The 26,742-nt window shown below is 37.4% G+C and overlaps 1 protein-coding gene across 4 annotated transcripts in view; it reads left to right on the top strand.

The window, feature by feature from the left end:
- TP63 (tumor protein p63) overlaps nt 1-26,742 on the top strand; it is a 329,984-nt gene that overhangs the window by 218,361 nt on the left and 84,881 nt on the right. For 2 of the 4 annotated variants that reach the window (XM_006897064.1, XM_006897066.1), the window contains exon 1: nt 7,483-7,667. The exons of the other annotated variants lie outside the window; for them this stretch is intronic. In XM_006897064.1, coding sequence (XP_006897126.1) covers nt 7,626-7,667 — 42 coding nt within the window. In that variant the 5' untranslated portion in view covers nt 7,483-7,625. Of the gene's footprint in view, nt 1-7,482; nt 7,668-26,742 lie in introns of those variants that run through there. 4 annotated transcript variants of the gene reach the window in all.

Genomic DNA, 26,742 nt, shown 5'->3' with positions numbered 1-26,742 from the left:
TTCATTGTTGCACTATTTTCTCTAACCCCCCCAGTTCATCCCTCTCTTCTTTTTTTTTCTTGAAAGTCTGTTTTAATTGTCCCATTGCCAGAGTGATGAAAATTTACAGCGACTTTGAATTTCCATTCATTCCTTGTTGCACTTTTCTCCCGCCCCCGCCCCCCAGTACACTCTTCTCTTTGAAAAGTAAAAGAAAAATTTTGTCATTGTTTTACAATCCCTCCCCCAGGTCCACTCCGCTATGCAGCCATCGTTCTGGACTCCTGTCATGACAGTAATATCTAATCACATATCCCTTTGAAGCAGTTCTCTCCCTCATCTGTTTCAATGCAGTACACATTATTTATCCCACCTTCCTGAGTCTCCCCCCAATCCTGATGTCAGTTCTGGTTTACAACAGTGGCACTATGCAGTATTTGTCCCTGTGTGACTGAGATATTTCACTAAGCATAAAGTCCTCCAGGGTCACCAATTTTTAATAATACTGCATCAGTTCCTTGTTTTTCAATGCAATAAAGTATTCCATTGTGCAAATATATCACAGCTTCTCTATCCATTCGTTTGTTGATGGGCACTTAGTTTTTTTTCTAACCCCTTGTTATTGTGAACAAAGCCACAATAAACATGAGTGTGCATATATCTGCTTGGGTTGCAGGTACGGTCACTTTGGGAATACATTCCCAGTAGTGGAATTTCTGGGTTAAATGGTATCTCTATTTACATCTTTTTGAAAAGTGCCTTCCACAGTGGTTGCACCATTTTCCACTTCCACCAACAGTGAATAAGTGTTCCAGTTTCTCCACAACCTCACCAGCATTTGTTGCTTGCTGTTCTGTTAAATTTTGCTATTCTGACTGGGATGAGATGATATCTCATAGTTGTTTTGATTTGCATCTCTCTTAGAGCTAGGGATTTTGAATATTTCTTCATGTGCTTGTGGGCCATCTGAATGTCTTCTTTGGTGAAGTGTCTGTTCATATCCTGTGCCCATTTTTCAATTGGATAATTTACCTTTATCTTTCTGTGGTTCTCAAGTATTTTATAAATTCTAGATATAAGTCCCTTACCAAATCCTTTTTCCCAGTCTGTGGCTTCCCTTTTTACCCTGTTGGAGAAGTTTTTGGATGTGTAGAGGGATTTGATTCTTAGAAGATCGTAAAATCTTTTTAAAGAAGGGAATAAACTGATGGAAATTCTATTTTTGTGTTATATTCAGGTAGCTTTTAGGTTAAAGGAGATAAAAGCTGACATGTTTGGAATGAAGGTACATTCTTTATAAGAGCCTCAATTATTGCTATGAAACCAAATCAGCAATTTTTGTTTTCTTGAATAAATGAGTGTTGTGGCTAACCTTGAGAAAAATAGGAATCCCAGAACACTTAATTGTGCTTATGCAAAACCTATATTTGAACCAAGAAGCAGTTGCCAGAACAGAGCAAGGTAGGACTGCATGGTGTGTGCACCAGAGATGCATTCTATCTCCATATGTTTTCAATCTATTTCTGGAACAGATCTTTTGGGAGGCTCTACTTAATGAGAAAGAATGAAACATCAGGATTGGAGGAAGACTCGCCAACAACCTACTCTACACAGATGACACAACCTCATTTGCTAATATTGAGGTGGACCTGAGCTATTTGCTGCAGATGGTCAAGGACTGCAATCTTCAATATGTGTTAAAGTTCAACATCAAGAAAACAAAGATCTTCACCACTGGGCCACTTGGCAGCATCATTATAGATGGTGAAGAGCTTCAGCTTCAGCTTGCTTGGCTCCATAATCAACATTCTTGGTACCAGTAGCCAGGAAATCAAAAGATGAATTACATTAGGAAAATCTGCTGTCAGAGGCTTTTCCAGAGTATTGAAGAGCAGTGATGCCAGCCTAAAGACTAAGGTTTGCCTGATCCAAGCCATTTTCTTACAATTACTTGTTATGTATCAGAAAGCTGGATAATATGATGATAGAAATGATGATAGAAGAAAAATCTATCTTTTTGAGTTGTGGTGCTGGAGAAGAGTATTAAAAATGCTGTGGTCTGCCAAGAGACCAAACAGATCTATCCTGGAGAGGGTGAAACCAGGCTGTTCCTTGAAGGCTAGGATTTTGAAGCTCTATCTTGCATACTTTGGAAACATGGCCAGAAGGGACCAGTCCTTAGAGAAGGACATCATGCTTAGAAAGGTGGAGGAACAACACAGGAGAGGAAGATCCTAGATGAGATAGATTGACACAGTAAGTGGGGTGGTGGTGGGGTAGGTGTGTCACAGACGATGAGATTGCCCCAGGATAGGACAAGCTTCGGAGCTATTATCCATAGGGTCACTATGAGCTGCAAGCACTACTTCACAACACGTAACAACGACAACAACTTCTAGCCAAATTTACTGAAATCCTTGGCTTTTTCGAATCTCCACTTTCTCTGTTTGGTAGAATTATTGTCTTTATGAGAGAACTAATGAAATGCTCAGCATTGTTCTGTGCCTTCACAGAGCAAGCTTTTTCCTACTTCTGTGCAGGTAACTCTGGAGATGTGCCCCTGACCTCAAAGCAACACCACTAGGAGAAAGATGGACCATCTTCTCCCATGCGATTTACAGTCACAGAAACTCCCTGTAGGCTCAGCTATGAGTCAGTTCTGACTCCACAACTATTCGTTTTTTTTTGGAAGTGCCCATTGGGTTAGAGCCTTAGTGACACGGTCAGTAGTGAGTTTATGCTAACTCGGTGGTCGTACGTCTGCAGGGGCTCCTCTGGAGCATGATGGAGAGTTTCCCTTTGTGGTTTCTAGACTTGGAAACCTAGCGGAGCATCACCTAAGAGTTAGCTGCAACCAACTTACCAGCTATGAATGAGTGAACTTGTTAGATGCAAACGTGCATCTTAGAGGGCAAGAGCTCTTTCATATCTTACCATACAGCTTCTCCTACGTGCCAAATTGTTTCCTCCCCAACTCTCCAAAACCATTTATTGTGAAGTTGCTTTCAATATATGATGGTCTCAAATTTCTCAGAGTAAAATTGTTCCCCCCTCTGGTTTCCAGTGACTTCTTTCTCATAAGTGGACAGCCACTCCTTTTTTTATGAGGCATCTCTGAAGTCAAACCTCCAATCATTGTTTGCATATGAGTGCTTTAAGACTGTATGCCATTCTACGCATCCGAAAGTTGAACAATCCATAAGAACAACTGAAGAAAAGTAAATTCCTTCAAATTCCTGACTGTCCCATGAATTGCCAAAAGAATAAACAAAAGGAAATCCAACCGGGCTACTCCTTACAGGCAAAGATGGTCAAACTTCCTTTCACATACTTTAGTCATGTTGTCAGGAGGGGGCTAGTCTTTAGAAAAAGACCTCATTCTGGGAAAGGTGAAGGGTCAAAGAAAGTGAGGAAGATCCTCAAAAGGGTGGATTGACATAGTGACTGTAGCAATGGGCTTGAGTGTGTCAGAGATGGTGAATGATGGCACAAGATAGGGCAAGGCTCAGATCTGCTGCTATTCACAGGTCTCTATGAGTCGTAGTCAACATGAAGGCATCTAACAAAAACAGCAACAGAGACTATCTAATCCCACATAGAGGAGACTGAAATAACAACTCATTTATCCATTATTAAAGAATTCTTTTCTTTGTGCCAATGAAATATTTATTAGTTTAACTCTCTTACTTAGGGTATAAAATGGTGGCATTTCAAGGTATACGAACTTTGTAAGTAAACCAGTATAAAATAAAAATTTTATTTAATAAGACCCCCAAACGGTGTCATTTCCAGTCAGATGAAAGAAATGTAAATTATTAAATAAATGATAATTCTTATGATAGTTCTTTTGGGGAGGATATATTTCTTCTACCAGTATAAGTTTAGATGAGTTAAGCAATTTAGTTGCTAACAAATAAAATCATAATTATCTGATATTATAGTTGAAGCAAAGTTTTTAAAAGCATGTCTGGGAAAAATTAGGTCATTAGAGAAAAGGCAGATATATCTGATTAGATAAAAATTATAATTTCTTTACTCTAATAAGTAAACTACGAAACTCGATGCAAGTTTGAAAGCCTTTCTCCCTACCAATCAGGGAGAGAGGGAAGGAGGAATGGAAAGAAAAAAAATAGGAAGGGAGGGAGAAATTGAGGGAGGCAGCCTTCATAGCATTTATGATAAGGGGCTCATATTTTTAATATGCAAATAGCTCTCACATGATTAGGTAGTAAGAAAGATATTCTACAAAATACTAGCATTCTTCTTTTTGTAGTGTGTGTATATTGATCCCATGTCTTAGAGCTTCTCTACTCTCAAAGTTATGGATTTACAGCCTTTCTGTCCCAGGGGCAGTGCTGACCCCTAATCCCAAGGCCATAAAACTTGCAGCAGTTTGAGGGAAATGGTTGAATGATTATGGGGTTGCTCTGACTCCTGAAGATTTGGGAAATGTACTCAGGATCTTTGAGCTTGCCAATTTACCTGTGAAATGGGGATAATAAAACTCACTTACATCACTCAGTCATTAGGAAAATTAATGCACACTGAGAAAATGTTGAGACCCCTGGATAAATATTGTTACCTGATGAGTGTGGAGAATTGGTGCAGCCTTGTAACCTCCTTCATGAATAGATGCATGAGTTGTAGATCAGGTACCCATACTTATTATCAAAGTGATCAAATGTACTTGAATTAGCTATTGATGGTAATATGGATGTGGTGTTCAAATGTAAAAGAACTATTAACTAATACCACACATTATATATTATAATAAATTATAATACATATTTTATTTATGCATGTATGTATTACCTTTTATACCCTCATGATTTAAGTGTCTTACCTGGGCAATCTTCTGCCTCAGCTGTACAATTTAAAGTTGAATAATTGAAGCACACACATACAACAAATGTAAGAGAAATAGGAGTTATCTTCTCAATGCATTGTCCAGGATTCTAGACATAGGAATTCTTATTTTTGTAAGAGTCTTTAGAACACAGTTATACCCTTCATTTTTCGAATGAGGAGCCCACAGGGATGGAATACCTGCCCTAAGGACACAGAATTAGCTAATGGCAGAGCTTGAATTAGGGTTTATACTCTCTAATTCCCAGTTCAGGGCTCCTTCCCTGAAACTGCCAAAATTCTCAAGGAGCTGTGATTGATTCTATTATATTAAATTTGGTCTAAATAGGTGGGCTAGATAGATAGGGTTAGAGAGACTATAGTTAACTTGATTCTGCAGAAAGCTGAGGTTGAGGGTTAACAGAGAGTTTGGCTTTTTAAATGTCCTGGAGTTCTTTTGTCTTTGTGTAAGTGACCATTCATTTGAATTTTGACAGAATAACAGTAACATCTCCAAAGAAATGTGAACCTGAGATTTGGAGTTCAAGTGGTTACACAACCCTAGTGGAGTGAAAGAGTATCCAAAAAATGAGTTTCTAGGTAGTTGAGCTGAGGAGATTTGCTCTAGGGCATTGCCTCCCAGGACTGACTCATGAGAAGTGCCTAGTAGGCTATTTAAAAAAACATGCAGATGCTGGGGAGACTGTGTAGGGAGTTCACTTAAGCATGTCTTGGGACAGGTCCTGAAATCTGCTTTTCAAAAGCACTGTGCATGGCTCCCAGAATAATCCGCTTTTTTGAGCCCCAGGTTGTGGAGGTACAGCTTTGAGAACAGAAGCTTCTGCCCTCTACTATGCACTCTCTGCTTGTCTGTAGTATAAAATTTAAATACCTGGTAGAAATAATTATACAGTAGTTTGTAAGGAACTTTTCTTTGCTATGTTGCCAGGGCCCATTTGGTTAATTATAGATAATGAGAGAAGTCATTCTTTCCAATATTTCAGTGAAGAAATGAACGTTATATCTGATACAAATATGCCATGTTACATAGGAGTCCACCAGATCGAGAGATGGTGTTGAAGACTCTTTGTGAAGAAAATAAGCATTTCACAAACAATCTAAGCACTTAAAAAGAAATAGCCCCAAAGTCCACAGTATCCTTTATTTATATGTATTTTATGGCTAAGAATGTATGAGTACCTAGGCAAATCCAAGGTCATAAACTGATCTCCAAACTTTCTTTGTAAAATTTATGTAATGATCTTCTTCTGAGTTTTTTGCAGCAGCCTTAATTCCTACAGTAACTATCCTGGCCGTTTACAACTCTCAGGCAGGACAGAGGGAAGTAACTTCCTGAGGGGGTGGGGGAGTGATGGCTTTCAGATATATATCTAACTTAATTACTTACATGTAACTTAGCAGTAAAGAATATTTCCATGAATGACACAGTAGCCACTAAGGTGCATTTTACCATACTCACCAGGGAAACTAGTGTCACATTCAAGATTCATATTTAGAAATCTATTTTAATGCAAACACTAATTGATTGTTCAGCTTTAAGACTTAAACTTTATTGTTATTATCTAAATAGAGGTGTCATGTTAAATCACTCACTCTGTCCAGGTGTTTAGGTGTGAACCCACTCAGAGCTGACCCCTCAGTGGTTTTCCCGAGGCTGTAAATTGCACTGGAGGAGATTGCTCATCTTTTTCCCATAGAACCCCATATGGTGGATTTGAACCTCCAGAGAGGCATCGCCTTCGGCCTTAACAGTATAACACCTATCAATTACATTACCAGAGCCCTTCATATGATATCATCATCATTTTATTAGCTATTTGGGAAATAACATAGCATCTTTGAACATTTTTTTTAAAAGTTGGTATAATAATGTAGAGAAAAGAAATATTTAATATATATGTAACTTACTTTTTTCCTTGTCTTAAAAATACTGATTAAAATGTATATTGTTTGTTGTTTTTTTTATTTTTTTAAATGAGTATCTTTCTCAAGATTTCTATTTCCTGCATATCATACAGATGGCTGTTTGTTTTTACAAATTCTAGCTGGACTGATAATTTCAAGTATATAACTTTGCTATTGATTAATACGAAACCACTGGCATATCTTTGGGGAGAATAGGTTGAAACCTTTTCAGTTATCAAGAAGTAGTTGTAAAATTTGGTCTCCTACTTTTCGGCTTTGTGTAATCAGTGTTGAAACTGCACATTTAGGTTTAAAAAAAAAATAAAAGGACCAAAACAGAAAACCAAATACTTCATTGGAGTTTTACTTTCTAATTACAAAGTGTGCAGTAACTTTCTGAAATGTCTGTGTGAGTTGTAGTGGTGTTAGTGCAATTTGTTTGGGAAGATCTTGCTTTGTTTTTAGGAGAGAGGGCACATTCCTATGAAAGAGACAAGGGAAAGTTTTACCTCTCTGTCTCTCTCCTGTGTGTGTGTGTGTGTATTTTTTTTCCTTTTTCTTTCAAAGATTGGTGATAAGGAATTCTAACTACTTAATGAGATGGGAGAGGCCTCACTCCATTGGAGTGGAGGAGTCCAGGTGGAAGTTGATGGATTGGACAGGTAAAGAGAAGAGTCCCGCCCCCCTCATGCCTATAGTTGGGTATATATGAGGTAACTTTAAGTTATGAACAGAGAAAGAAAGAGAGAGAGGGACTTGAGTTCTGTTATCTTCTTAGTAGATTCATACTGTAAGGGTCTCAGGGGGTGGGGGGGACTGACAAAATCCTGGAGCCAGAAGAGAGGACAGCGGCATTGATCAATCTTACAGCTAACATGTTGTACCTGGAAAACAATGCCCAGACTCAATTTAGTGAGGTAAGGATTTGATTTCAGATTCTAACACTCTATTAGAGATGCTTTGTGGGTTGGTTTTTTGTTTGGTTTATTTTACTTTTTAAACAAAAGTTTACATATGTGTAGTTCTTGGTCACTTGATGTAATGTTTTTGAAAATTGTTAAGTAGGAAGCACCTTATCTTGAGAACTAGTTTCAAAGATGTTTGTAAGATTTCTTTTTTTTTTTTTCCTTTTAACTAGAAGATGAAATAGAGAAAAGGATGAGGATTCTGGGTGACATTGTAGGTACTTACAGTGTCACTGAGAATCTGTACATGTGTGTATGGAGTCATTCTGTACTCAGGGATGTATAAAATCACTTTTTTTTGTATGAACAGGCTGGGAAAGCCGATTACATTCTGCTAGATACATTGAAATGACTCCTCTCTTGGGTGTTGACCTACCAGTAGGCTACATTACTTAACTGTGTTTTAAGTTCTTTCCTTACTGCTATCTCTGTCCTAAAAGGAAATGAAGCTATTCCCCAAAAATATTCAGATGCACTTTTAAAAAAACCATTTCATTCTAAATCTAATTAAAATTAAGAGATCCATCTAACTCCTGAAGGGACTTTAGAAGTGTCCCTATTTACTTGGTGATTGTCATAGACTTTCACCATGTATGACAAAATTATTGTCAAGTTGAGCATTGTCAGTATTTATAGACCCTTAAATGCAAATTTAGCATATGGTAACATTTAGGATTTTTCTTTAAGGAATTGGTGGTTTGCCTTGTTGGTCTGTCCTTCACAAGTTTAAGGTCTTAGGGACTTAAGTCATTTGGGGAGAAGGGAGACGCCAAAAAGCTCCTGAAGACTCTTAAGACTTTGAGGAAGTTTCCTAAGGTTGAGGGAGGTCTAACAACAATATTAGTTTACATTCCTCAGAATAGGGCAGCTGTGTTGACACTAATCAGATGTAGGGGGTGGTGTGGACAGAGTTCAGTGTTTAGATGAAAATGCTTGCAGGCGAATGCCTGGAAAATGGACTTGGGTACTAAAACTGAGCACCTTAAAGTCAAAACAAAATGCACGTTATTGGCAGGGGCTTCCGGTCCAGACAGCAAAAGGAAAAGTTGCAAAGGCCGGCAAAGCAGGGTCAACGCTATCATATTGACCATGCTATTGTCTAGACACCTGAACTGTGTAAATATGTAGGGGAAATAGCAAGTTCTCTGAAGAAGGAAAAGGAAGTGGCTATTTTCCTTTAAAACTTCCTCACTCGTTTGCTTGGTTGGCCTCAGTAGAGTAACTTGAGTTTCTTGTTTTGCCTTAATATTGAAAGTTAGTTTAAAATGTTACCAATTTAAAAAAAATATCCACAAGAAGTACCTTTTAAGGTTATCTTGATGTTTCTGTTTGACCTAGTTTTGGCCATCTTTTCATCATTAGGAAAATAATCTCTCTGTCTCAGATCTGAAATTATCTTTGTTCATAAGCTATTTCATGAAAATATGTATAAGCAAACTCTAGCAGACTTTGTTTCCTTCTGCGTCTGGGATCTGATTGTGTGTGTAAGAAAGAATGAAGGGGTAGAAATATAGATTTGATTGAGATCTATTAGCTGGGAAAGTCTAACACTGATGCCAAGTGGAAAGAGGAAATAAACACTTTTAGGTTAACAGTCTCCATGGTGCAGTGCTTAACTTTCCTACTACTAACTAAAAGGTCGGCAGTTCTAATCCCCAGCAACTCCGTGGGGAGAAAACGGAGAGAGTCAGCCTCCATAAAGAGTGACAGCTTTGGAAATTCTTGAGAAAGTTCTGCTCCATCCAGGGTTGGTATGGGTTGGAATGGAGTCCCTGACAGTGAGTTTGCTTGATATAATCTCATGAAAAAGGGGGGGCGGGCGGGGAGAACCTATACAAAACCAGGAAAAACCAACTGGATAGAAAATATCTGTAGGAGTTATTGCCCTTTTATGGAGACAAAAAGGTCATGGTAGCATCTTTTATGCTGAAAGAAAATAGATGGTTTTGAGTTTTTAAAAATCCAGTGTTTAAATATGTTGTCAGGAGCTTAAGAGACATCAGTTGTCTAGCTTTTCCCTTGCAAAGTGACTAAAAAACACAGAAAAAATATGATTGCACTTCATAAAGTATTGGAAAAAGCACTTGCATCTTACTGTGCTTTGTTCTGAAGCTTTCCATATTCTTTGGCCAGTATGTATACTATGTGATTTCTAAATGGCCTGATGTCTATTCTATTATTAAGAACACCTTTGCTTCTGTATAAGGCTATGCTTTACTAATTATCCGCAAAAATGTGTCTCTACATTTGAATGTATGGATTACCTAGAGTCACATGGTCCTGATAATCCTAAAGTTTAACACCGAAACGCTAGCATTTTGAAATTCACCTAAGACTTATTATTAACTATTTTAATACAAAAGTGGCCATGTGCTGTTACCACATAAAAATTGGTAGAGGTAGAATGGACTTAGAATAATAAAAAGGTAGAGAACTCCTAGTGAGAGTGAAAAGTATTTGAAAACTGTAATCCATTATTTGACCTCCCCTATTTTTATTTGGTTTGCTGGTAATTCTTTGGGATTGATAACTCAAAACCACTATGCCTTCTGTGCTCTCTTTTTCATAACTTAATGTTTTCTTTTGTGCCCCCACCCTTAGCAGGGCTGAATTTTGGGAAGCTTTTCATGAACAGGAAAGGGTCCGGAAGGGAGGAAGACATGGGCAGGATGTAACAGGCACGGCTTAAGGATCTACCCTTGGGTCACAATACAGAGGTCTCAAACACGCACCGGTCCTCAGTGCCACGCTTGGAATGGCACAGCCTCTGGGGCTGGTCTCAGAATTGGACAGAGTGAGGCTCATAAGAAAGGAAATACTTCATCCATTAAGTTTTAATTCAACTTTCTTGCCAAAAACACTACCTTGAATTTGTGTGTGAGAGAGTGTCTTATACTCTCCTCTTCAAAAAGAGATTTTGACTGACTTCTGGTAGTTTGGATGAAGGAGGAAAGGTATTTTTTTTAGAATATATTCCAGTATTCTAGAATTAATGGGACTTCAGGGCTCATATGCTTAAGTATCTGTTTCTGCTAATTGTGGGGTTTTGCCGTTAAAAGATATGTATGTGTATAAATGAGTCTCATTTAATTAATATCAGTGTTTGGTTTTCTTTCTCACTGCATGCTACCCAGAGAGATATATTCCAAAAGGGATTGCTGTGACCCATAGTAGATGCTCCAGAATATTCCAGAAACAATTTCTGTGCAATGTTAAACAAGTTCTAAAGCAACAGAACAAGGCAGAGTCCAGTTCACTGTCATTTCAAACCACTGGGTATGAAGAGTTGAGAGAAATATTCTCTCCTACAGCGATGCGATTTTTACAGAAGAATCATTTTGTGGATATTTTTTTTTCTTTTAAAATGGATATAGTTTTTCTCTCAAGAGTAAGCAAATACATTGCCTAAGGTTTTCCCATGTTGTGCTTCTTTGAGCTGTGGGTAAGAAGCAGAAACTACAGGTAGAATTCAGGTAGCAGCCTGTCTGGCATTTTGTTTTACAATTGGGTGCTCTCAAGCCCAGAGGGAACTGGGAGAAAGAGATCTTAGATCACAGATCAGACCTTCCCTTGCGACTATTGGAAAAAAGGTTATTTGATAATAATACATCACTTACCCTTTACCTCGCTAAGGAGAGGTATGTTTGCTTTGTTTTGGGTTTTAGAAGTGCAGTGATCCTCGACGAGGGTGTGAGTTATACAGTAGAAAACTTGAATGAATTGCTGGACTATCCATAGCAACCACAGTGTTTATTCTTTCATCATACCACATACATTCTCAGAATGCAAAACTACTAAAATGTTCTTAGATGGTGACCGCAGACAGAATTTAGATTCTCTGTTTTGCCTGGTAGGTGAAAATCTATCTGAAGTAATGAGATTTTATGTTTATTAGGCGGAGCAAAAGGTCAAACAAATGAGAAATGCATTACTAGCAATTCACGCTGGATTTCTTTGACATACATAGGGTTGCTTTCATTATGGATCTAGACTCTATCTGAGACTATAGGACAAACCTATTTAGGTGAAATCTCTTGGTAGTGTCATTATGGAATGAAATGTTTCTCCCCTCTTGAATATTTTTAAAAAATTTCCAACTCTTCCAGGTTCTTAAATAAGAATGAGCATGGAATTAAAAAAGATAGCTCAGTGAAAAACAATGTGAAATTTTCCCATGAAAGTTCAACTACTTTGAGGGTGAAACTTTTTTCAGACTCCATGAACCTTCAGTTTTCTTTTTAACGTTTAATGAGAAAAAGATGAGGTGGAATCCAGGATTATAGGAAGTGTCCAGTTAGTGGGATAAAGAATACATAATAAGTATCCTGCCATGTCAGAGCTTTTGGAGAGAATGAATTAAAGGGTCAAGGTGAACAAGTTGGTCCAAAAGTTAAGCTATGGATCCTATTCAGTGGCAGAACAAATTACCAAAACTGTCTCTTATTAAAAGCAGTGACACTAAACATGCTTTTTTAATCTGTACTTTTACCTTTTAATTAAATTATATTCTGTCAGTATTCATGAGCATTGAGCAGTGAGGAGGAGGAGGAGAAGTGATGGCTAAAAGGATTGATTCATTTTTAATAATTTAACTATCAGCTATTGATAATAAGGGGAGATACAGTTGCACAGACGAATGAGAAACAGTTTTTACACCCAAGAGCTGTGCATTTATTGGGAGAATGAGTCCACAGGACAGACCATACATGTCATATGAAAAATGTGAGCAAGTTAATACAAGGAGTAAGGAAATAGAACTCCTTATGAACACCTAATGTAGGATGTGGCTGCACTTGGATTGCAGGGGGGAATCTTAGTCCTGGATATGTAATAGGGAAAGAGGATTTCAGCCAACACAAAGACCTGGGAAGATTGCTGCTATGCTCCTGAGTGTCCAATAGTTCACATCAAATTGAAGGGAATAGGAAATAAAGTTAGAAAGAAAAGCTAGACCATAAACCAGGGCAGAGAGTGATAGTAACACAATGGCGCTAGCAAACCATGGAAGAGTTTCGAATGGAAGGGTGGTGTAACTAGAACCCTATTAAAGAACAATGAAGAAGAATGAAAAATTTGGCTTTGCTCAAGACTACCTGGAAACATTGCAGTACATTCTTCTGCCCTGCACATTGGCTGCTGTCTGGCAAGTCTTTCCGCTTTCTGGGGACCATTTACAGAAGTAGGAATGAATTGTTTCTGAAATTTCATATGACTTGGGTATTCTTCTTAGCCCATAGTTTTCCACAGTCTCCATGATCACGCCACAGAGAAGTTGAGTATCATCGTCTTGCATTCCTGGATATCTCTTATTTATACCAGCTATACTAGAATAATTATGGGCGAAAAAATTCTCCTACTGTTCTCAAACACATCCCAACTTAGAAGACAAACTCTACCTTTCAAGTTCTTCAGCTCTTTATTTCACTATTCTTGAAATACAACCTCAAAATAAAAAAGCAAAATCCACTTGAGTGTAAATGATACATTGATTGTGATAATCTGCATTGGTGGTGGTGGTGGTGTGTATCATTGAGTAGAAGACAAACCATAGCTGACCCTCTGGCGGGTTTTCAGAGGCAATTAATTGCAGGGGAGGAGATTGCCCATCCTTCTCCCAGAGAGCAGCTGGTGGATTCAAACCACATGCCTTTGGGATTGCAGCTCAGCTTCTTGCCACTAGGCTTCCAGAGCTCCCTGATAATCGGCATACAAACTTTTTTTATTATTATTACTTTCCCCCTGAAAGGGCTTTTCTAGGTACACAATACTTAACTGAGAGCTAATTAATAATAGTCAGTATGCTAGCAACTGGGGGAAATGAAAATTATCAAGTCTAGCATTTTGGCCTCTGAGAATTTAATCTGAGGGAGTCTAAAAGTTGTTCAAAGATGACTCCAGTATATAGTGGAATATGGTGAGGGATGCCAAAGAGTCTCAAAGACAGTGAAACAGAGTTAAAAATGTTTTCAGGAAATTACTATTTTATGTAGTTTGAGAGCTGGAATACAACTGAGTGGGGAAAGAAGACAATTACTCCAGATAAAGGGGAGAGCATTAACAAACAGTATGAGAAGGGACTGTGCTAGAGCAGATGAAGAGGAATGGTATAATTATATGTAAATATTGATCTTTGTTTTATGCTTATATAATAGAAAACTTTTCTCAACAGTTAAAAGACAATAGCATTATTTGCGAAGAGCTAGTTTGGGTCGCGTTCAAAAAATGAGACAAAAAGATGTTGACTGTTTTAGGGGTTTTAAGTGGTATCTTGTAGGGAGGAAGAATTAGCCCAAATGGTTTTCAGAGTTTGGGAAGATATGGGTTCCTGTTCTCATTCCTTAAGACATCTATGAAGACCCATTAAAGGGACTTGGTGAACATATTTGAAAATTAAGAGCAAAAATTAGATTTACTTCCTTTTTAGTTAAGAGCTAACTTTTTTTATTACACCATCATACTAGATTCGGGACATAAAAATGCCACTGCTCTTCATGCAAGCAATAATCTCAGGGCTAAATATTGACAGCTTCTCAACAGCTGTCATATTTGTTCACAATGGGAATACCAGTTCTAAAAAATAGAGCAGAAGAAAATACAAAGGGCTCATCAAACTCAATAACCTCCCCAAAAGGAACCCCCTTCCCTTAAGAAAGAAATAGCTCTAACATGAAAATATTGGTATATTTCCAATCAAAAAGGAAATTCTTTGCCCTAATATTTTCCAATTTTATTTTTGCATAAGAATACAAAAATTAGACTTCTGATCACTGAAGAGACACTGAGAGGAGACATATCTTTTAACGTGTCAGTATAATATTCTCTCCTAAAACCTCCTTCAGCACAGCTGGTTCATCTAGGAAGATATTGAGGAGATGGTTGTGGGGCAGGAAAGGATAGAACACTGGGGCTAAAACTTAGAGGTTTGATCTAAAGGCAAAGGGAGTAGGATAGAAAACACAGTTTTATAAGAATAAGAGGAACTCAAGTTTGTGTCTTAATCCTTGCTCTTTGTTACCAACATAATCCTCTACTTCCATAAGAAAGGGATTTTGAAAGTAACAGTGTTAGCCTCCAATGGTCCAGCTTATAGCATGGTACAGATATTATAGGACACTGTGAATTTCCGTAAATGGCACACAGACACAGCTTCCGTTTGGGAAACAATTTAACCAAAATGTCTGTAAAACTCTGTCAAGATAAGTATTTTATGCCACTTCATCCCCTCTCTGTTTGATCTCCTTCTTTGATCTAAAAATATGACCCACCTCTATTTTTCAGAAGGTCTTCCTTTTCATTTTCTCCAAAATGCAAATCTTGGAAATAGCTCCATTATTTAATAATGGATAATGACTAACTTTTTTACATCCTATTATTATTTTTTTTATTAAATGCAGTTATTGAAGTTTCCTTTCCAAGTACAAAAATGAAATTTGACAGTGGTTTAAGTTTTAGCTGTAATGGTTTCACCAAATGTTAATTTGCCAATTTACTATTCACTACCTGGTGTTAGGATAAAACCAAGGTTGGTAATCTGAAGTGCATCTTGTCTGTGTTTTTGAATGGAGAGAAAAAAAAAATTTCCTTATAAAAGCTGAAAGAAGGAATTTAAAGTCAAGCTGTGGTGTGTTGCCAGAGGCGGAAATTTATGAAATGCTCTCGTCAGCGATTCTGGAAACACTACAAAAGAAAGAGTTCTACTTTCTTATTGGTGCTAACGCCACTAATAGGTGCAGTTTAGTATAATACCCCTCTGAGAATTACCACCCCCAGAGTGAGCATACTTGGAAAGAACACTGGATGGCATTTTCTTTTTTCTTTTAAGCTTGAGCAAAACACCTAAAGGGGCCATTTCCCATCCAGGCAGCGATCTTTCTCAAGTTCATTCTTTCTCAGATCACAGACACAATGGGGAATAGGCCCTGTTTACTCAAATCAGTCTGGATTAGTGTCATTCTATTGAGGGAATCAGAATTAAAAGGAAAACCATTACCCACTCTAAGGGCAACATCAGATGTTTTGGGAATGTCTTGATTACTTTTAAATAGACCATGAGAGTCTTTGTCACCAGACTCATATTGAAGACTGAACAAGGTACACAGAAAGAAAAGGTAACATGGGCAGAGGCAGGAATCACATTACAGGCTCTACGTTGAGGCAACTATTTCAACAATCAGTCCCAAAGTGCTTGGGAGGCACCAAATCAGAAGGACGTGTTCCTAAAAGTACATGCTCTTTCGCTACCCTTTCTGATTCTCTATCCAGCATCACTTCCACAATTTTTATTTCCATTTCAAATCCATTCCATTCTTTGATGCTGGCCTAGGGAGGTAGAGTCTTCTCAGCTGTCCCAGAATTTCCTCTGAGCTCGTTTGTTGTTGTTGTTGTTTTTATTATTATTATGACATGTTCCTATCTCTCATTTCTCTCTGTGTGTCCCAGGCTCCCTCTCTCCTTGTCTACACTGCTGACTTCTAGTGAGCAAGGAGGGCCCCTCTGAATCCCAGTGTCACTAACTCAGATATACTGAGAGTGAAGGGGCATGTGGATGTTACTCTTTCTGAGAGACGGAAACAGAGAATGCATGCTCACAGAAAGGACTGTTTGCAACAGAGCTGCGCAAGAAGCAAAGCAGTCACACCCATTATAAAGCCTGGTTCGCCTGAATGTTATGCTGATCACAAAATCATAGGGTTTCCCTTGACATCTTCCAAGTCTTTTTATTTATTTTGTTTTAATGAGCCCAGGCATTATATATCAAGTGGCAAGCATGCTTTTAGAAGACAAAGCCATGCATGAGTAGGGCATGAATTGTACTCTAATAGAGGTAAATAGTGTAAAGTGTGCACTGCTTTCACATAATTGATTACCTAGGAAGACAGAGAATGTGTTTGATTCTTTTAAAAACCAAGCAGATAAGATTTTTATCTTGCATTACAGTCATTTTTTTAAAAGTGTTTACTTGCTTCTATACTGTCCTGTTGATTCAGTTTGTACCCAGGCATGCCCCTCAGTCATCACCAGAGACGTGAGTGGTTTGCTCTCAAGGGTGAATAAGTTAGATGATTTGCAAACAATTTTCCACCTTGTTTTTACTAAGGATGTCTGGAAAATCTTTTAAATAATTTTGCTCTCCACCCTAATGTCTCGGCTTCTTTATTTTCCTCTCTATCCCCCATCTCAAGTGAGACACTAATGACCTGTTGTAATTATAAAACAGATTGTTACTTTTATAATGGGGTAAATGGAATGAAAGGAATAGATGAATGTCTTTTCAGACTATGGCGTATGTTCTACAGAGTTGGAAAATTCAATTTTAATTTGCAGCTAAAAATGATAGCTTAAAGAAATACTCCAATGCTAAGCAAGTCACCATGTCTAATTACAAAGCATAATAAATCCCTAAAAAATGTTGTCTCAAATATGAAAAATGTAGCAGAAAATTTGGCAGGCAAACACAAATTAAAAACACAAGAGACTACCTAATTTGAATATGTACATATGGAATAATAAAACTCAATATATATTTCTTGTTTCATGCTTCAGTTTTCCATCTGCAAATTAAAGCTAAGAATGCCAACCTTTGAGCTTGTGCTTTGAATGCTGGAAACTGAAGTGGGAATTTATACCATTTGTAAGAAATGGTTTATAAGTGTTATAAATTACAATCTTAGCTCTTCAAAACATGAATTATAAACTGTTGATTATGACATTAATCTAATCCAAACTCTGGCTGAGTAGAAAAATCATGGAAGTTAGAGAAGACAGGACACATTTTGTGGCCTATCAACCAGAAGTGATACTTTAAGCCTATCCCTGGTTGGTCTCTTTCCAAAGCAATCTTTATTTTGGATACACAAGTATCATCAATAAGAAATGAATAATTCTTCTTCTTGTTCAATGTTGTAGAATCGACTGCAACTCACAGCAACTCTACAAATAACAGATCAAAACCGTATCTTGTCCTATACCATCCTCACAATCTTCATAATATTCAGTCCCATAGTTACCCATACTGAGGGTCTTTCTAGCTTTTGCAGACCCTCTACTTTCCCAAGAAGGTGAATAGTTAACCAGAAGATCTTAATTCTTATTGCTCACTTATGTTTATTCAAAACAAAATGTGTATAATTTGGTTAAAAAAAAACAAAAAACAAAAAAAAACCCAACCCACAACAAACCACACACACTGTCTTGGCACAGAAATAGGTATATGTTTCTTTTAAGGAAGTAGAAACTTGTTAATAAACTTCCCAGATAGGTGTGAGCCATTATTAATCATTGCTTTGTAAGTGACAGGAGTTGGTATTCTATTACTTGTTCCCATAACAGTTTAAATGCTGAAAACACAATTCCTACCAAGACAAAGCAAAACAAAATTAAATCCATAAAGATTATTTGAGCCTCTATTATAATATTCTCCTGGTAGTAATATGGAAAGAGATAATGTCAATCTGGAGACAGATTAGCTCCAGAAGAAAATTCAATATTTAGTTTTGTTGGAATAATATAGAGAATTTTTGAAAATTTTGATGATTTTATAGTGTTTTGCATATATTGTTTAATACATATTTTATGAACATCTACAACTTTCTTATTTCAGGTGTTAGGAATTTAGCATTAAACAATCTAGATATGTTGTTGCTGTTGTTAGTTGCCATTGAGTCAATAAATAACCCTACAAACAACAGATCTGAGCCTTAATCTTTCCTGGGTCATCCCATGATCTCTGATATGCTTGAGACTATTGGTAAATACTTTTAGAAAAGGTCCCGTGTCATTCCATCTTGTTGAGGGTCTTCCCCTTTTCCTCTGACCATCCTCAACTTTCCCCAGCATGATGTTCTTTCCAAAAGACAGGCCTCAATTTAGAGTCTTGCAGAAAAGACCAATTTTTAAAATGTATTTCTAGAGATAGTTAATTCCATTCATGATTATATTATACAAAGGAAAAGTTATATGACAGTGTAAAGCAAGGAGAATAATCCATCTGGGTCATCATTCTCCTGAGGAAATTGAAGGTAAAATGGAAAGACGCATTGGGAATTAAATTGGAGCACAGAGTTATTGTCATAGTTAGCTGACATCCATTTAATCCCCTTTCTACAGCAATCTCCTACATGTGGAATGGCATGCTGCCCAGCCCTACATTATCCCATAATTGACTGTGAATAGGATTATTGTGATCCATGGAGTTCCACTGGCTGACTTGCAGAGCTAGATTGCCCAGACCTTTCTTCCTAGTCTCTCTTGGTAAAGAAGCTTTGATCATATCTGCTTACCATTATAGCAACATGCAAGCTTCCACTAAAGGATGGTGGTTACACATGGACTATATTGGCTAGACATCAAACTCTGGAAGATTCTAAGATTCTACCACTGAGCTATCACTGCCTTCAGGGACTCTGATTGGTATGGATTTTCCAAACAGAAAGGGCTCCACTTACAAAAAGGCTTTCAGACTGAAGGAGCTTACCTTAAAGAAATGGCCAAAAGATCTATGTGGTGGTTCGTCAATCTGCAAAGACAAGTACACCAAATACTGTTTCAGAAGTTATTTTCATTATTGGGTGCTGTTAATTTAAGAGACAGGGAAATGGTTCAAGGGACTGATACTTTGAAATGACATGATCATGATCTGATTTCCTTGAATTTTATAGCACCAAAAGGGTGAATCTTGAAATCTTTGTGATTCATACCCATTCTTAAAAAAAAAAAATCTTCAAAGATAGCTTTATATTCCATCTTTGATAAGTGCAAAGTATGCTCCTTCTATATAAAAGAGGTGTGTGCTTTCCTTGAGTGTAACTTTAAGATGAAGATTCCACATAGGAATTTGGGTGACGCGTATATTCATGTGATTTGAGTGAAGGATATGGGACAAATTAAAGATTAAGAAAGCGGTTCTCAAGCCAGATTTACTGGTTTTACATTTGGACTCTGTCAGTTACTACCTAAGGCAAGTTACCTAATCTTGCAGACCTTCAGTTTCCTCATCGAGAAAATATGTGTAAAACTAAGGATTAAAATATTGCCTATCTCCTGAGGAATAAATGGGTAAATATGTATATATATATATATATATATATAGTTAAACTGTATAAGTCATATAGTAAAGTCTCAGTAAGGATAGTAATAATAGTAATAGTGCTAATCACTAACATACTTTGCAAAAGTATGTGTATTTTTTTTTTAGTTGTTTTGTGGCATTGAGTCAGAACTGACTCATAGCTGACCCCGCAGCAGGTTTTCAGAGACTAGATATCATAGCACAGCAGGAGACTGCCCATATTTCCTCAGAGGAGCAGCTGGTTGAATCGAACTACTTGCCTTTCAGTTGGCAAAGCAACTCCTTACCCACGGGGCCACCAGAGCTCACACTGCATATAGAGGATTGAATATGGACATTGACTGCATGTCAAGTTTTTGTGTTCTTGCACTAGATTATGGAGCCTTGGTGGTGCAGGCCATAGAGGATTGTCCTGCTAACCTGAAGGTGGCCAGTTTGAATCCGTCAGCTGCTCCAAGGGAGAAAGATGGTCAGGCTCCTCCCTTGTGATTTATAGCCTCTAAAATCCCACTGGACAGTCAGTTATAAATTGGTTCCGACTTGAAGACAGTAACATAATGATTATGACATGATGGCGAATGTTTTTTTAATTGAAAATTGGCATGGTGAGGGGGATTGTATAAGAATTTTTTTTCTTTTCAAAGAGAAAAGCGAACTGGGAAGAGGGGTGGGCAGGGAGGAAAATGTGCAACCCTGAGTGAATGGGGAAAATAATTAAATGGGAAGAATATGCTGTGAAAAAGTTCTAAAAAATTGGCATAGTGTCAATTTCATTTTATGGTCAGCAAAGTTATTTCCTGTGATAAAATATTGATTATATTTGATCATATTGTTTTAAATCACTATTTCTAATATGAACTTGATAGATACACTAGAAAAATTACTTTTTTTTAGATTCGGAGTTCAAATTGCTGGATTTCTAAAGTCATTTTGCTTTTTTTAAAAATGTAGATTTCCTAACCTTTCCATAAAGAATTTCATTATTGACTATCTCCTTCTCTTTTCTTATGACAATTTTTAAAACTTTTTTAACCTTATATTGGTTTGCATATAAAATTTGTACGCAGTGTGCGTCATCCAGGTGCATTATTTCCTTCCCGAACATTACCTTTCAGGAATATGATAATTGTTACAGATTGCAAATATTCTCGAATTTACTTTATCCTTTGGCTGGGAAAAGTGATGCCAATTTGACTTGGAATTCAAATGCCTCACAATGTTTATTTTGTTCATTCGTCATCATTACCAGGAGGAAAGATTGATTAGAAGTCTTAAAATTCCATGTTTATTTTTCTTTAATTGAACATTACACATTTGGCTGTAGGTGGATTGCATTTTCACGTCAATGTGTTCCCCACTTTCTAGCTTTTCTCTGTCAAATATTTGTTGGCATTGTTGTCTCCACAGTCAGCTTTCTATTACTCTGTCTGACCTGCTGTGGTCTGGAATTAGATGATTTTGTCAGGTCTCTCTAAAGCTCAGGAATCTGTTTCCTCAAAGGATTCTTGTTTCTTTGTGTCAGAAGATAAAACATTCTAGTAAATTCTTAGCTTACTATATTTCTAGGTGTGTATACTTAAATTCTTTGTTCTTACATTTTTGTTCCTCACTAGTAAGGTCTGGCTATATTTTACCTCTAGACATTCACTGTTTACAATCATTTTAAAAGACAAAAGAGAAAAGCTGTTTTACAAAATCTGATTTTGAAGGGAAAACGTGACAGTCAATAAATTCTTAAGTAAGAATTCTTAAATTTCTTAAGTGCTTTAACTTGACATTAGAGCGCAGATGTCTTCTTGACCTCAAATTGTGTTTAAGTCTAACATAAAAAATAAAACTACCATTCTGTGAGGTAAGGCGGGTAGCAGAAGACTAAAAAATGACAAATATTTCTCCCTTAGGCAGTGCTTGTTGAAAAGTCACTATCCTGTCGATATTTAGGAGTGAAAATGTACTACTGTCTTCAAGAATATAGCTGAATGAATAGTTTGTAAAGCCAAGGTCACGAAGAAAACAGTTTTCTTTTCCCAGGAGGGCCTTTAGAATGTACGCAAAAGCTCCTCTGTGAAGCCTCAGGTGAAAGGTTACATCAGTCGAGGAAACTATCAGTGCTGCCTGAAACATTTTAGATGTCTAGGTTTGGTCTGGCAAATCCATGACAAAACAAAAGCCCTCAAAATCAACAGAAACAATTGCCTTTTTTAAAAGCAGTCTCATCTTGTTTCAAAGAAGCATCAGCGTTAAAGATGCCTATAGCCAGCCTAATGTTGAAACTGGGGTGCCCTTTATGTCTGACCATCAGATTCGCCTCCTTTTAAATGTATTTTGTAGAAAACTAAGGTCCAAATTGGACAAGCTTGTCCAGGAGTACACAGCATTTTAGTGGCAATGCTGGGCTATATAGCCCCATGTCATCAAGTATTCAGTCCAGAGTACTTTTGCATTACTAGACATCATTGAAGACTTTCAGGAGTGCTGAAGAAAATTGAGAAATATCTGATAATTTATCTAATAGTCAAGTATTACAAATGACATGTTTTCCAAATAGAAATTGGACAAGGCATTGTTTCCTATGGCAAATATCCATTTGAACTAAGATTAAAAAAGTTTAATTATATATCCCAACAGTACCCTGAATTGGCCCTCCTTTCCAGTTTTTACAATCCTCTTGCAATGCATTGTTGGCTATTACCATGTTGCCATAATTTAGTAATTATAGATGGTAACATTTGGGGGTGGGGAGAAACCTTGTAAAAATTCTCTTAAATGCATAAATTGGAGGAGAGAGATCCTCAGAAACACAAATTCTACCCCTGCATCTGTGTTACATGAAACCTTGTGTCTGTTGCACTGATCAAATGCTTTGATTGGAATCCATTTTTTGATGTGAGTTCTTTTATAGGCAAGAACTTTTATAGGAAAGCAATTACATTTTTATCTTGAAGTAAGCAGAAGGCGGTATTTGATACTGACTTAGGCAGGAAGAGTCACCCTGAGTAGTTTATGGATAAAGCCCTCAGCTACTAGCAAAAATGCTAGTGGTTTGAACCCATCCAGATTCATTTTGGAGGGCGGACCTGGACACCTGCTTCTAAAAGTTCACAGCTTTGAAAACCCCTGTGGAGCAGTACTACTCTGCACATATATGACTGACAGGCTTAGAATCAACTCTACAGCAACTAAGAACAACAACTATATGTAAATGGAATGAGTTGTAATTCAGGAGGAGACGCCCCACCTTTCTTCTGTATAGAAACTGGCAGATTTGAGTACTCTGCAGTGTGACTCCTTACCTGCTAGGCCAACAGAGCTTGTGCTGTTGGTATGTACTGTCAAGTTAGAATCAACTCATCATTGACCCTCCAGTGAGTTTTCAGAGACAATAAACCAAACAAAATATTGCCCATTACCACCCCCCCCCAAGAACTGCTGGTGTATTTGAACCATATTCCTTTGAGTTGGCAATGCAGATCGTTTCCACTAAGCCACCAGTGTTCCCAACCAGAGGCCTAGTGGTAAGGAGCTGCACTACAATCCTGAAAGCACACATCCACCAGCTGCTCCACGGGAGAAAGATGGGTATTCTCCTCCCGAGAGATTTAACTGCCTCTAAAACCTGTTAGAGGGTCAGCTACAAGTCGGTTCCTGACTCAAAGGCACACAACAACAACAACTATATTAACTATATTAATACTGTTTCAAGCATTTGAAATGTAATGAAATAAGAGTACATCCGTGGCTATGAAATCACAAAAGCATTTAAGAAAAGTCTATAGGAATTTCTTAAACGTGCTCTGTCCATGTAGTCAAAGCAAAGAAAGAGTTTAGACTCTGACCATGATAAGCCTACAGTCATCATACCAGCTCCTTGATTCTGAATCCCCTGGGGATTCTGAGATTACTTGGAGTTTATTAAGTCCCTGTGACCAAGTTATGTGTCCTTTTTTTCTGTCATCTAATCAATTCCTCTGTGAGAAACCTGACTAAAGTCCAGCTGCTGGCAAACTACTAATGTCTAAGCTCTAAGTCTTCACTCACGGTTATTTTATAAGAAATTAAGCATCTGAGGGAGCTCTGGTGACCGAGGGGCAAGAAGCTAAACTGCAATTCCAGAGGTATGTGGGTTCAAATCCACCAGATGTTTTGCTGGAGAAGGAAGGGGCAATCTCCTCCTGTACCAGTCAGATCTGATTTGACGGTACACACACACACACACACACACACACACTTAATTAAGCATCTGTTTGAATTCAGAAGGACTCAATTTTTCTAGTTTATCAGGTATAATAGATTTTTTTTTAAAGTGTTCATGTTTACCTTTTATACACTACGGAAATAAAACTGTCCCTTATTTTAGACCTGATAGGATTATGACTTTTTCTATTCATTCATTCTTTCATTCACTTCTCTAACAAAAACTTAAGTGACCACAAAGGATGTTAAGTTTATTCCTGGATCAAGTTACCTTTTGGTTAGAAAGTAAGAATTTACTTCCTTCCAAATATTCTAGTAACTTCTATTACAAAAGAAAACACAGGGAACAGATGAGATCATATGGATCTTCATGGGATTAAAATTTCCTTCAAGGACAGCTTTTGTGGGTGATATCAAAGTATCACATTCTAATTGCTGATACCTTCTTACTAACTTGTTGTAAATAATCAGACATTGACTTAAAGTCTCATTAGAAAATTATTACAAAATTATAGAATTCTTCTCCATGTTTATGAAATTACTAACCATTGAAGACAGGGCACAGGTACTGATCCCATGCCTGCAGCCTCCCTTTGGTGGAAAACGGGGATAGACGTTATTCCCATTAACCCAGATACAGCATACACATTGACTGGTGTGCAAACTACTCGGGCACAGAGGGGCTCATGCTCACAGTGCACCCAGTGCTTTGTTTAATTCTGTGTCACTATTTTGAAATTCTAAAGAATCTATGAATAAGAAGCCTTGCATTTTCATTTTATACTACAAGGCTTGCAAACTATAAAACTTGTCCTGCCTGAGTACCAATTGCGCTTGGCTCTGCTTATCTGCCCCTCAGCCTACAATAGTATTCTGTCAACGTGTCCAATCAATCTTCCATAAAAAGAGAATGTACAAGCTAAACACTTCCTTCTCCTCTTTTTTTTTTAACCAAACACCTTTAAAATGTTCTCTAATATTGTTTATTATGGCACTTTTATGACTTACTGGTTTTAATAAAGCTGTAAGAAATAGGTAGTGTTCTAATCAGTTCTTGCTTTGCTGAATGTGTTGTTCTTTGTGTTCACTTCAAGCTCATTCTAAGTTAACACTGCTGATTACATACAATTGGAAAATGGATTCTATTATTTGGCTTATGTTTCTTTAAAGCATAATTTGAGAATAGTTAAAACTGACATGTGTGATTTTTTTCCATTTTTATCACAGATATCTAGCAGCTCTTTGTCCAATCCTAAGAAATCTAGATTTCTCATTAAGTTGAGGCACAAATATTGATAACCAGTCCCATTGTGATTATTGTTAATATTTCACCTACAAATTCAAGGTATTAGAAAACAAAAACACCCAAGAGTATACCCATTAGCGCCTTGTAGGCTATTAATAATTTCTTTTAAACATCGTCTAACTTCTTTGCTGCCACCCAGAATGTTTACTCTTGTTGCTACAGTGGGGAATCTCTTGTGTGACTCAAAGGTAAATGGCGTTTCCATTTCTCTAAGTCATTGGTAAAAGGCTAACTGTTTATTCACTGGCTTTTAAAGCCAAGTCCCCAAACTTTTTCCTTTACATATATGGCGGGGGGGGGGGGGAGTGAGAATCAAAAGACTGTGTTTCTTTGTTCTCATCCAAGTCCACCCTGTGAAGCTAGAAGCAGGAGGTAAGGGATGGTCCACCAGGTGTTTTACTGCCCCCAAGAAAGTACTCTGGGAGTTTCCTTGTACCTTTTGTCAGGGATGGCTGCCTCTCTAATTGGACTGCTGTAGGGAAGGAACCACGTGCCTTGGAGAACATTATCTGATTCCTACAGGATGTTCAGGAGTGCTTTGTTTACTGACCCTTAATTTGAACACAAATAATATCTTTCCAATCCCCTGGATGTTGCCTCAGGCTTGGACACATAAAAAAGAATAAACTTAAGCCAAGGGAGTGGACACATTTGAACCTGTCTCAGGATTTACCTTTCTGCACACTCCCCCAGTCGTTGTCTCTTTCCTACATATTATTTTTTTTTTCTTTTTATAACACCTATCAAGAGGGTAAGCTGACCATGAAGAAGAGAGAGGGATAGGAATTGTAAAAGTCTGAGAGGGGAGAAGGCGAGACGAGCAGCTGTTCCTGTCAGCATAGGGATAAGTGTAAAGAGATTAATAGTTATTTGAAGAGCAAATGGGGCCGTGGTATTCAGCAATGGAATGTGAACGTATAAATGTAATGGAATGGGCATGCGGCCATCAACATTTAGACAGATGGTCACTGGACTGAATGGAATGGAGGGGTCCATTTTTACCTCGTATGTGAAATAATTAAAGCTTAATGAAATAACCTTATTAAACATAAAGGGGTTTTTTCCCAAATATTCTCAATTCACTATGTATTAATTCAGAAGCTTATTCTTCTACTCAGTTTTACTTAATCTGCATTTTTTATAATTTTAGTTCTATTGATGAGTTAGGCTCTATGTGTGCACTCTTTCTCTCTCTCTCTCTTATATCTATTATAGTGGCCATAGATCACTGTTGATTAATTTTATAAGGCACAATGTATGGAAATGATCCTATGAAACACAATGTGAATTAAGGAATGTGTGAAATACAATATATATGAATGAAAAATCCTTTCAATGAAAAAAAGCAACAATAAAAAAAAAATAAGGAAGACCAAAATGGATGTCAGAAGAAACTCTGAAGATTGCACTGGAGCGTAGAGAAGCCAAAGCACAAGGAAGAATTCAAGATACTAAAGAGC

This window comes from Elephantulus edwardii, unplaced genomic scaffold (genome assembly GCF_000299155.1).
Source record: "Elephantulus edwardii isolate Elephantulus edwardi_28Jun2011 unplaced genomic scaffold, EleEdw1.0 scaffold00199, whole genome shotgun sequence".
Taxonomy (NCBI): Eukaryota; Metazoa; Chordata; class Mammalia; order Macroscelidea; family Macroscelididae; genus Elephantulus; species Elephantulus edwardii.
Note: the sequence above shows the minus strand (reverse complement) of the source record. Positions and strands in the feature narration are given on the sequence as shown.